The 12,347-nt window shown below is 44.4% G+C and overlaps 2 protein-coding genes across 5 annotated transcripts in view; both read left to right on the top strand.

Annotated features, from left to right (window-relative positions):
- The window catches only part of PATL1 (PAT1 homolog 1, processing body mRNA decay factor), a 28,112-nt gene extending 24,325 nt beyond the window's left edge, over positions 1-3,787 (top strand). For all 3 annotated transcript variants that reach the window (XM_081153255.1, XM_081153257.1, XM_081153256.1), the window contains 3 exons: positions 1,532-1,623; positions 1,715-1,864; positions 2,171-3,787. In XM_081153255.1, the coding sequence (XP_081009381.1) occupies positions 1,532-1,623; positions 1,715-1,864; positions 2,171-2,192 (264 nt within the window). In that variant the 3' untranslated portion in view covers positions 2,193-3,787. The remainder of the gene's footprint in view (positions 1-1,531; positions 1,624-1,714; positions 1,865-2,170) is intronic.
- Positions 3,788-9,343: 5,556 nt separating this feature from the next.
- OSBP (oxysterol binding protein) overlaps positions 9,344-12,347 on the top strand; it is a 31,185-nt gene continuing 28,181 nt past the window's right edge. The window contains exons 1-2 of one of the 2 annotated variants that reach the window (XM_081154775.1): positions 9,344-9,398; positions 9,750-9,801. Coding sequence is in view for 1 of the 2 variants with exons in the window: in XM_081154774.1 (XP_081010900.1) it covers positions 9,440-9,801 (362 nt within the window). In the remaining variant the exon portion in view is untranslated. Of the gene's footprint in view, positions 9,802-12,347 lie in introns of both variants that reach the window. The other variant, XM_081154774.1, reaches the window with a different exon arrangement.

Here is a 12,347-nt window from a genome sequence, read left to right as displayed (position 1 = left end):
GACCTTTTCCAGGAGTTTTAACTAACAACTACTTAATCCCAATGGCCAGTCTTAGTCACATGCCAGCCTGACTGCAAGGAAGGGTGGAAAACATCTTTTAGTTCACACCATTGTCATCACAAATAAAAGAGTTCTCATAGGAGGAGGAAGCATAATAGAGAGTAACAGTCTTCATTCCACAACTGTAAATAGAAGAACATCCCATTCCATGTTTCATTTATGTCAAGTTAAAGATCCAGAGACTCATAGGGGACGCATAATACAGAGGAAGGAGCGTGAGCTTTGAGACAGCAAGTTTGCATTCCTTGCCTTCCACTCTCTAGGTTTGTGACCCTGAACAGGTTATTTCACTTTGCTGAGTCAGTTTCCTGATCTGTGAAGTGGGGGTGGTGATTCCACTTCAGCATTTTCCTAGGATGAGAGAACAGCTGTGAACAGTTTATTGTAGTGCCCAGCGCATGGATGGTTCTCATGATGTGGTGGGTTCAGAGGGCTAAAACAGTAAAGTGGAAAAGCAGGCTCTTTCCTTGCACCTGAAAACCTGTCAGAGCATGACTCTGAAGGGAGAGCAGCGGCAGTGCCTCTGGGGACTTCAGGTGGGGTTCTGGAGTGATCAGTTGTGTGCCTCCGATGTAATTGGGTTTCCTGGTACTAATTTTGATAAAAGGAGTAGAAAACTGTGAGGTCAGACAGGGTTATATAGCCCAGTGTTGTTTTCAGACATGAAGGGAACTTCTGCGGGAAGGTAGGGTTCTCCTCTGTGCAGGGAACTCAGGTGGGTGGGATCTCACAATGCCCCCTCTTCTCTTTATGGTCCATGATCACTCTGACTCCACTTCTGGTCCCTATTTGTGTTTTCGTCTGTGCCCCTTTACACTGCACGTCTCCTGCTTTTACTGCTCCCCCTAAAAACAAACCATTATGTGTTTTAGCCTGTAGCGCATGCTGCTGACCGTGATAGTCCTGGATATGGGAGTGCATCTGTTTACCCTCTTTCTCTTTCTTTGTCAGACTTACTAGCATCCAGCTCAGCCTTTATATTTCCAGATAGGTGTGTCCTTTTTAACAAAAATCTCCTCTCTGTGTCCTGATCATCCCAGTTACTTTTCTTTGTACAGTTTCCCACGGGTTTTAACACCTTTTTTCTTAATTCAAAATATCTTACTCTATTTAATGTTTGTTTTTTTTCCCATAAACTATAATTTTCTGTATCAAAGTTTGTCTTCATTTCACTTTCCTTTTTAATTCATTTATTCATGGAAAGGAAAATTATCTTTTTATCACAGGATGGGGTGGGGGAGCAGAGAGAACCGTAGGACACTGGGACTTTCATTTCCATTGATGATGCTTTTTGCTGCTGTGCAAGGAGAAGGCACAGGTTGGTTTCCTGATCTTTGGTTGTCCGCTATGGTTGTCTGATCTTTGCCCGGTCTCACACAGAAGAACAGCAGTGGGGTCATTTTTATTTCCCCTCGGTGGTGGGGGAGAAGGAGATGCGGTGCTGAGCTTGATTCCCTCTTTCCTCTTGTAGTTTGGCCTGTCACTGCTCCTCGTCGTCCTGAGCCGTGGGGAAGATCTACAGAGTTCAGACCCTGCTACAGAATCAACGGAAAACAACCAGTGGTCAGTCTGGGCTGTATTTCTTCTTTTAAGTTCTTTTAGGTAATTTTTTCTTTCTTTTTCTTCAATTGTTTTTACTGGTTTTCCCTTTCAGGACGCAGGTGATGTTCATGGCAACCCGAGAACTTCTGCAGATTCCCCAGGCAGCCCTGGCCAAGCCAATCTCTATCCCCACAAACCTAGTATCTCTCTTTTCTCGCTATGTTGACCGACAGAAACTGAACTTGCTGGAGACAAAGCTGCAGTAAGTTGGCAACAAGAGAGTTCCACATCTCACTAATGTTGGCACTTTAGAAGTTAGGAGGAGGAGGTCGGGGGGCATAAATCTGAATTTGGTGGAAGAGATTAAAGACCTCTTTCAAGTATATGAGTATCTACTAGATATCAAACACTGTACTGGGTGCAGCAGCACCCTCATAGTTGACTGAATGCTAAGGGTAGAGACATCATAGGTGTTTTGTTACGAGAATTTTTACAAGGATATAATACATGGCCTTCTGTTTTAACTCATTTATACAAACAAGTTTCCTTTCTTTCTTTATACCTGTAGGCTAGTTCAGGGGATACGGTAAAAGATCTGCAAATGTGTCCTGTACCTCCTTTTGGCTGTCACCTGCACTGCTGCCATCACCAATGGAGTGTTTGTAACGAGGGAGGGGAGGTAGCTCATTCCCCAGAGTGTGTTGTGGGACCGATTCCTGTTCTCAAGGGTTGTCTCTAAACGCCAGGCGTTTCCCCACTGCTCTGTGATATTTGGCTGGGTGATACTTCTGCTGGTTTCCTCTTACCTTCTCTGTTACAATTCTGCATGTCCTACTTTTACTCAACTCTTCTCAATTTTGCATTTTCTTTGCCCTAGAGACACAAATATAATCTCTCCCAGTTCAGAGTAGGTTGTAGTCTGCCAAAGGATCCCTTCCAGCATCTTACTGAAGTCGTTTTCATTGCCCCATATTAATATGACTATAGGAGAGCCAATTAAGTAGAAATTAATATACGTATGCGTGCACACACACCCCTCTACATATGTTTCTGTGGTCTCCAGAGGCTCCTTAAAGAATGAGTTTTAGATGGAGAAATACTCAGTTGACACATCCCTCTTCTAAACACAAACCAGCTGATGTATTCTTGGTCTGTTTCTAGTCCTCCTTATAATTAATTCAGTGGGTTCCCCTTGTTTTAATACAAATACAGGGTATGCCAGCATATTTAATAAAATCAGAACTCTTAACTGGCTGGCGCCCAGCTCTAGACTGAGAAGTCCTTGTCTCCTCCCCACTTGAGTTTCCTTTGTTTCTGTCCACCTGAGTGGAAACAGCACACGGTTAAGCCTTTTTCCTGCTACAACTACAGTGTACTTGAGCCTGTCCCCCTAGTGTGTGGAAGATTGCCCGAGGTGATTCTAACTTAGAGCCCGCTTCCACAGTGTAGCTTTTGTCTTCCTGAGACTACTTCAGTAAGCCATGCTTTTACTTCTCTCCCCCATTTTTATTCAGTGTCTGGGATAGAAACCTCCAAATGTAAACGTGGAAGCTAAGTCGGGCTTGCTTTGTCCTTCACTCCCCACGCGTGGGCAGAACTGCTGTCCTCGCTGTTTCATCTCACCCAGGTCCCATCCCAGGGGCCTGGAAATGAACCCTAGCAGGGACAGCCTGCTGTGACCCTTTCCTCTTGTCCCTCTCCCATTCAGCAGGCAACCAGGATAAGGGGTTTTGATCCCTAGTGATAACAGCCCTCAAGAAAAATCTGAATTCATTTTACATGACTGTCCTGATTTACTTTTTGCTGTTCTGACCTTTTCGAATGTAGTGGGGGAGACAGGTTATGATGTTTAAAGAGAATAAACATTTTGCACATACATGTATTGTACAACAGTAAAATCCTCCATATAACCAGCTGTCCTTGTCTCCATCTCCTTTTCTTCTCATTCTGTGGCCCTGGCTCCACCAGCTGTTCCCAGTGACATGACTAGCTTCCTCTGCCATTATCAACTGACTATTTCCACTGGCGCCTTCCCTGCCTTTCCACTTCATAACCAATCAAGTGGATACTTGATTAGTATTTCTTCCTCTCTGTGCTTTTCTGTTTGGTTTTAATTAATAAAAATTAAAGTTTCTAAATTTACATTTTTATAGGGTATTGTAAATAAAAACAAATTGTATACTTGAAAAAACGTGTGCCTGCGTTTCTCCTTTCTTGTTATTTCTGAACATGATTTTTAATTTGTTTTTGGCATATTTAGATACACTGGCAAACTGGTGTTGGAGATTGGTAAGGATATTAACTAATGTTTTCACCTTTTTAATTTTGTTGTAAGGGAGAGAGAGAAAGATCTTATGTTTACATGGTAACTTTCCTTTAAAAACTTACCCATTTTAGCTACAAAATAGGATTATGAATTGTAGTAGATACCCTATAGTTCATCTTTTTTATGCCATCTATCTCTAGGCATATGTGACTTTTTAAGAGACTCGTGTGGCCCAGTTTGGCCTTAAGCTACCCTCACAATTCAACTCCCTAAAGGAGATGGGGGAAATTTGCTAGTTCATTATAGTAAATTTATGTTAATTATTTCAGACTTGAGTATATTTTTACTCTAAAATCCTCAAGATAAAAGGTTCAGGTCTCTCACCCCCTTTTTCTGCCATCGTGGTGTGTGCGGTCATTAGGGAGGCCAAGGCAGGACTGAATTTGATGCAGAGAACTGGATGCCATCCGCCATCTATTGGAGGGTGATGAAGTCCATTGTGTGAAAAGAAGCAGGGAGGCTGAAGGCACCTTATACTTTTCTGCCTCGCCCAAGTATGTTTACATATATTAATATTGAGATCCTTAAGAAATTAATATGTTCGTTTTTAGGAAACAGGTCTTTAATCTGAGGAATCAGTATCTTAAAATCACTTCATACCATTGTTTTGCCCTTGCTTTTTGAAGCAGAGACACAGTTATGAGTAGATTACAGGTCTCGTAACAGGCTCTGCTTTGCTTTTTATTACTGCACATAAAGCTGTTCCAAGGAGCTTATCATTTATTACTCAGTGTGACTCACCAAGCTCCCCAACTTAGCCACGTTCATTCTTCACAGTAATATTAACCTAAATCAGACCTGGAAGTTGGGAAACATCTATAAGGGAGAGAGCTACGTAAGCAGTGCTGTGTGTACTTTGCCAGTTGTGAATAGACTATCTTAAATTGCTTAGATTTTGTACCAGTCTAAAGAACCAGAGAGAAGTCTGCATAAAATTTGGAAAGGAAAGGGATCTCAGGTTCCACCCCAGAAGCCCAAGTGATCTGTATGCGTGTGCAGGCAGTTAGGAGTATAAGCATTTGTATTTTTCTCATCATCATGGACATCTTTTCTGTGTCACTGGAGAGAGCTACCATTTTTTAAATGTATAGTGTCCCACTGTGTGCCACTGTGCCATAATTCATTGACTGCTCCCTTACTAATAAGATTCAACTTTCATGAACTTTTGTCGTCATTGTTCATCCAACCGTGAACAAAGGCAAGTCTAGAATATCACCTTACAGCTCTTTTACAGTGTACAAGGAACACACATTCGTTTTCTAATTCAGTCTTCTCTGCAACCTTTTGAAATGGGATGGGCAACTATAATTAATTGTACAGTACCCAAACTAGATCAGCAAGGCCATCCAGCTAGTAAGGGCTAAAGCTGGGATCTAAACTGTAAATGTTAAGCTCTACATCTAGTGTCCTGGATACAAAAAGACTTGTGGCCCTGGACCTGTGCTTCATATAGGATCAGCAGAAAAGCTACAAGCATTTAAGGACGTATCTCCAAACTCTCCTGATTGGACTTTAATGCCTTCATTTTCAGTAGACAAATTAAGCAATTGCCTCCTAGTAATATTAAAAAAAAGGCAATTCAGGTTGCAATTATCAAGGCCAATAGCAATGTATAAGGATCAGAGCTGGAGGAAGGCCCTTGTGAGGCATCTGTATGGTCCAGTATTTTGAAATGCATTTTTACATTAGGTATATTCAGTCATAAGTGATTGGTTCGTTCATTAATTCACTGCATTAATATGTGAGCTCCACAAATGCAGGAACTGTCTTGTCCACAGCTGTACCCCAAGACCCAGCACAGAGACACCTGCCAGGCATCAAACAAATGCCTGTTCATGAAATAGTTACGCTGTGAAGAAACAGCTTAAAAGGATTATTCAGGGGACAGACCTTAATGTAATAAGTTAGCCTGTGTGTGCAAGGCTCATTTCAAAATACACTGTGACTGTTTTATCACAACCACCCCAGGTCAGGGACAATTTGGCAATATAAGGCAAGCACTTGTGTCCAGTATTACTCCAGGTACAGTGGTGCCAAAGACAAAGGAAGGTCCTGCTGTGGTGCAACCTACATTCTGAGAGGCATAGTTACAGTGATAAGTGCTAAGAGAACAAAAGGATAATGGAATTGAGCGATGGAGGGATGTGCACTTCAGACTGGTCAGGAAGGGCCTCGAGCATGTGACATTTAAGCAGGCGCATGACTAATGAGAGGACAGCCTTGCAAAGGTCTCAGAAGAGCCCAAGCAAAATGAAGATGGTCTAGACCCTGAGATGAGAGTGAGTGAGGAGTTGAAGGGGCCATGGCAGGTCAGTATTGCTGGAGTGAAGGGACTAGGCCAGGATAGGATGACCACACAGGATCTTGAAGGGATCTGTTCTCATTGCATGGGAAGCTTTTGCAGAGTTTTTAAGGAAAAAGTACAAAACAACATATGATCTTATTTACGCTTTTAAAAATCACTGCTGTATGAAGATGGAAATAGACAAGAGAAGGGGGCACTTAGGAGAGGGCCTCACAACACTATTCCTGGTCTACAGGATGAGGAGACTGAGCCTTTGAAAGGTAAAGTGACTGAGAATAAAATTTTTAAAAAATAGATTTAAGACAGTTGTTAGCTTTGAGAGTGTTTATGGAATGGGATTGGCATAAAGATGTAGGAAATGTCATTACTATGTTGAGTGGTGCATTAATGAGTATTAGTTTTACTATTGTGCTTCATAATTTTCATATATGCATTCTGTGGATGTTAGGGCTTGCATTGTGTCCCTCGAAACTAGCCCCCAGAACCTCAGAATGTGACTGTATTTGGAAACAGGGCCTTTAAAGAGGTATTAAGTTAAAATACGATCATTTGTGTGGGTGGGCTCTAATCTGATAGGACTGGTATCCCCATAAGATGAGAGGACATGGGCACAGAGAGGAGACCATGCAAAGACCCAGAGAGAAAACAGCCACCTGAGTCAATGAGAGAGACCAGAAGCCAACCCTGCCAATACCTGATCTCAGACTTCTAGCCCCCTGAATTGTAGAAAAATAAATTTCCATTGTTTAAGCCACCCCGTTTGTGGTATTTTGTTACGGCAGCCCTAGCAAACTAGTAAGTACAGGTGTCCAAATATTTCATCATTAAAATTACTTAATTTTTAAAATCCATAAGATAGTAGACTATATGTCACACTGTTAACAATGGTCGCTCCTAAACATTTCTTCAAATTTTAAAGATGCTTTCCTTCAGAGCCATCATACCGATATTACATTGAACAAATGTAATAACTGCCTAACATCTAATACCAGCCGATTTTCAAACTTCCCCAATTATCCCAAAAATGTCTAAAAAGCTGGTTATTTTATATCCCAGAACCAGAATCCAATCAAGATTTTGTTGTCTTTTAAGTTTTTTGGAACAGAACAGTCACCCCCTAACCTTTTTTTATGAAATCAGTTTTCGTTAATCTTTGTGATTTTATCTTCTATAAAACCAGTTGTCTTAGAGAATGCCTCTCATTCTTGATTTATCTGATTGTTTCCTGCTGTTTCTTTGAGGATGTCTAACTGGTTCCTCCAGCCCCTATGAAGGGGATAGGCCTAAGGGTTTGATTGGATTCAGGTTGAACATTTTTAGCAAAAAAAAACACAAAAAAAACCATTAAGTGATGCTGAATACTTTACAACTGCAGCACACCAGGAACCTCATAAAAACTTGATTGTCCCAGGGTTAACGATGCTAAGTTGAATAACTGGCTTAAGGTGGGACAGCCAGATTTCTCCATTGCAAAAGTATGTCTTCATTCTGATTGGCAAGTACTCTGAGAGGTGTATTTGGCAACACATCTCACATTTGTGTAGCTGTTTACAATTTATCAAACGTGTTCAAATGCCCCACAGCATCCCTGTAGTGTTTTATTTCTATTTATCAGAAGTGAAAACTGAGTCTTGGAGCTCTTAAATAAATAACTCCCTAAGTCCTAGAGCCAGTAAGTAGCAAAGGCAGGAGGACTATAGCATAAATGGGTTCACTTTAGTTCAGTTAAACACACACACACACAAACTAATCCCAAATAGCCTACATCTAACTGCAGATTTTCAAAATGTATTCTCTCTTCTGAATTCAATAAATTTCTCCTTTTAAAAACATTTTCTAAAAAGGATGTTTTCCTTTACTTTCTTGAAACCGGGAAGCACCCTACCAAGAAAAAGCAATTTGTTCTCCAGTGCCTAGCAGCTATTTCTATTGCCTATCTAAACTAGCAAAATGTAACAGGTTCCCCAAAGCTCCATTTTAACAGTCGTTTACATCTAAATGTTAAATGAGTTACTGAATGTTACTTTCACAAATGTGTGAACAAACTCAATTTATCAAAAAAAAAAAAAAAAAATGTGGTGCGAAGTTAGGCATACACACGTGCGCTTAGGTCTGGAAGAGACACCGGTGGGAAGCGTGGATAACGCCAGGCCCTCCCCACGGCAAGGTGGGCAACGCGTGGGGCAGAATTAGAGCAGGAAATGAGGAGTGCGGTGCGGTGATAAGAAAACTAGGGAAGGGACTTAGGACGATCGTGGACCCGGGAGGGAACTGATGAAGCTATTTCTGGGCTCCTCCCGGATCTGGGCCTCCAGACCCAAGCCGGCTGCTGGAAGAGGGCTCTGGAAGGAGGAGACTCACGCAGGGCGTGACTGCTGAGAAACTACGGAGAGATTAACTCAGCAAGAGCGACTCCATCACGGCACTTATATCAAAAATGCTTTAGGGAAATTGATATGCTTTTACCTCCCACCAACATCCCCCCAAAGCTAGAAGCAGGCGGGCACGCCCCCAAGCGCACATTCCAGATTTGATTGGCTGTTCCGGCCTGCCCGTCTCCCAGTAGATTTCTTTCATTGGTCAGCAGGTGAGTGGCACTCACACCAAGCAATAAAAAATAAAAGGATGTGACGAGACTCCTCCCCTTTTTCCTCCACCGCTACAGTCAATGGCAGAAGAGATTGGGCCGCTGATACCAATCACCAATCCATAAGGGCGGAAGAGGGACGCTAAGAAGAATGATGCGAGGGGGTGACGTGGCGGTGACGGGAGCATGAACTGAAATGAGTGGCGGAATCACTGGCCAATGGGCGATCAAAGTGGCCGGGCACTCTGGTTTTAGAGTCCTCTCGAAGCGCTGGAGACTTCAGAAAAGCACCAATGAGCTTTACAGAAGTTTGATTGGCCTCGATAAGAACCAATCAACGACGTGGCTGGCGGACGAGTCCCACCAGGGGCTCTCATTGGATTGTGTAGAATGACAGGCCCCAGAAAAACACCAGTGTCCTAGGGGTCTTCCGCAAGTGACACTCGGCGGCACCAATCGACTCGCTCCTTCCCGGCCGGTCCCGCCTCCCCACGGCGGACCGGGCGGGGCGGTGACGCTGCGCGGCGGCGGCTGATGCGCTAGCCGTGTGCGGCGCTCCGACGGCGACGGCGGCTCTCGTAGGCGGTTCCGGTTCTGTGTCTCGGGGCGGTGGCAGCTCATGGCGGCAGCGGAGCTGAGAGGAGTGGTGGGGCCGGGCCCGGCAGCCATTGCAGCTCCGGGCGGCGGCGGCACCGGCCCCCCGGTGGTGGGAGGCGGGGGCGGCCGCGGAGACGCGACGCCAGGCTCCGGGGCCGCGCCGGGCACCGTGGCCGCGGCGGCTGCGAGCGGCGCGGGCCCGGGGGCCGGGGGAGTGGCGGCGGCGGGCCCGGCTCCCGCGCCGCCGGCGGGGGGCTCGGGCGGCTCGGGCGCTGGGGGCTCGGGCTCGGCTCGAGAAGGCTGGCTCTTCAAATGGACTAATTATATCAAAGGCTACCAGCGGCGGTGGTTCGTGCTGAGCAACGGGCTCCTGAGCTACTACAGGTAACTGCTTCCGGGGCGCTGTCCCCCCACCGCAGCCCTCAGTCCCCGCACGGCAGCCAAGGTCGCCCCAGGCCCCTTTCGTCACCTGCGCGCGTTGACAGCCCGCGACACGAGCCCACCGTCACGGAGAGTGCACGCCCCGGGACTTACCCCCCTGCCTGGGCTCCCCATCCGCGCTGCCACACCTTCCCCCTCGGCCCCTGGCCTTTGCATGTGTGAAGAGCATCCCTTCTTCCATTACGTTTCCACCAGCACATGGGTGTAAAGATTGATTCTGCAAGGAAGGCGCTGTTGTAGGTGCCCAGGGGCACATATGGGAGTGCAAAGCCCAGGCACTGCTTTCAAAGAACTCAGAGTAAACCTCCCAAGGTTTAGCTGTCTGTGCCAGGTCTCCAGATTTCAAGGTTATTAGCAGCCCTTGATGAACCCGCCTTTGCTCTCTCCACGTCCAGGCACAAGGACACCGTGCACAGGGTGGCCTCCATCTAGCCCCCCTCTTCCTTCTCTCTCCAGGACTTGGGTATGCTTTCTCCTGGACAGCTCAGAATGGAGAGGTGCACTCCAGTGCTGCTTTTATTTTTGCTTGCCCCACCGCCTCCCATGGGAATGATTAGGTCTTCTATCCAGTAGTATTTCTGGGCTGTCTGGTTAGTGTGGTTTCAGTTTATTAAAAGAAGACTCAGTGTCTTTGCTATGAGTACTTCTGTTCAACAGTGTGTGTTTGGAATGTTTAATATATACTTATGGTGACTTACAATCTTGCCATAACATGTTTTTGGCTACTCATGCTCCTATAGATAAGAGGGGTTAAGATACTGGATTTGGGGACAGGACTTAAACACTTTCTGAGGGCCAGACAGTTTGGATAGGTGTTTTGTGTATGGTATTTGTTGACTCCCAACAACCCTGGGAATTAGGAGATATGCCCATCTTCCTGATGAGGAAACCAAGACTTAGCTTGGGCAACCTTCCCAAAGTCTTGAGGAGTCAGGATTTGAAACTAGTTCCCTTCACACCAACATAACCTAAAACCCAGGTTCCTGTTACATGAATCAGATACAGAGATAATTATCAATAGCAACTAAGTTTAGAGCTCATGGTTTCTATGTTTCTTTTATACAAAATGTATAAAAGTCTCCTTTAAGGGAGACTTTGCTTAGTATGATGACATTTCTAATTGAAATCTTTTTATGAAGATCATCCTATTTAGGACACAAAATGCTGTTGTTAAGAGCAGCTCACTCTGTTTCTTTTCCTCTGCTGTGGTCACTCTGCCACCAGGAGAGTTAGGGTGAACGAATCTCTTCCATTAACTCTATTGTATTGGCTCTTAGAGTATTTTGAGGGGGAATTGAAGGTGGGAGCTGGAGGTTTAGTTGGAGTTAGGAACAGTAGAAAATGCCTTAGTGCATCCTCACTGCTTAAGTGACATTAATTGTGATCAGTTGTGTATATCATTTGCATTATTATATTCAGAATTAATTTTAATTTTAACCTCTTCTAATTACTTATCCAGGACTTTAAGGTTTGATCAAATATCAAAAATTTAGTCTGCTCCTAAGCTTTTCCCCTACTCAAGTTTATGTTTATCTTTTGAACTGACCATCAGCCCTGGCCAGTGTGGCTCAGTTGATTGAGCATTGTCCCGTGAACCAAGGGGTCACTGGTTCGATTCCTGGTCAGGGCACATACCCAGGTTGTGGGTTCGATCCCCGGTTTGGGTGCACCTGTGCGGATGGCAACCAATCGATGTCTCTCTCTCCCTCTCTCTCTCTCTTCCTTTCTCTCTAAAATCAATAAAAACATATTAAAAAATAAGTAACTAAACTGACCATCATTCTAATGTTCAGTCGATTCGTATCCTTACTTGGCTTGTAAGTCACTATTAACACTGATTCCCTATTTTCAATAGTTGTATATCAACCAAGGGTCTTAATGTACAATCATTTTCCCTCATCCAAGTTCTTATATCCACTTTCCAGGCCAGTTAATTCTTTGGTCAGTACCAGTCTTGATCAATATTGATCTTGATTGGACATTAACTTATATGTTGTTTTCTCTTCGAGTACTTGTAGCCACTTGTGACTTCTCTCTTACAAGAGCTAGTGGTACCTGTCTGACCACAGATAAAACTCCTTCCAAAACATACCAAACCACATGCTGGGAAATATGCCATGGGCCTGCCCTTGCTGTCTAAGATAGTCCCACCCACAAACCAACCAAGCAACAGGACCCAGAGTTACCAAGTCTATGCCCTACCCTCAAAATCACACTGAAGTACTTCCGACCAACTATGTCGGTAGTTTATTCTTCCTAAAAGTGTTCTTCCGGTCCCCATGTGCCTAGAATTGCTTAGCTAAGTTGTCATTCTTGCTTTTCATGCCTCCAGAACCTGTTATTTTCTATACATGCTTTTTAAAAATACTGTTTTCTTTTTTACTGAGATGTACCTCCTAGACCCATCCCCTGATGAGCTGTGCTAACAGGCTTGGCCACACCCCTTCTCTCTTTTTATGTACCCTGTTCTTCCTTATATACCCAGTTAC

Source organism: Miniopterus schreibersii (genome assembly GCF_964146895.1).
Source record: "Miniopterus schreibersii genome assembly, chromosome: 12".
In the NCBI taxonomy this organism is placed as follows: Eukaryota; Metazoa; Chordata; class Mammalia; order Chiroptera; family Miniopteridae; genus Miniopterus; species Miniopterus schreibersii.
The sequence above is the reverse complement of the archived record's forward strand: the minus strand, read 5'-3'. Positions and strand labels throughout refer to the sequence as shown.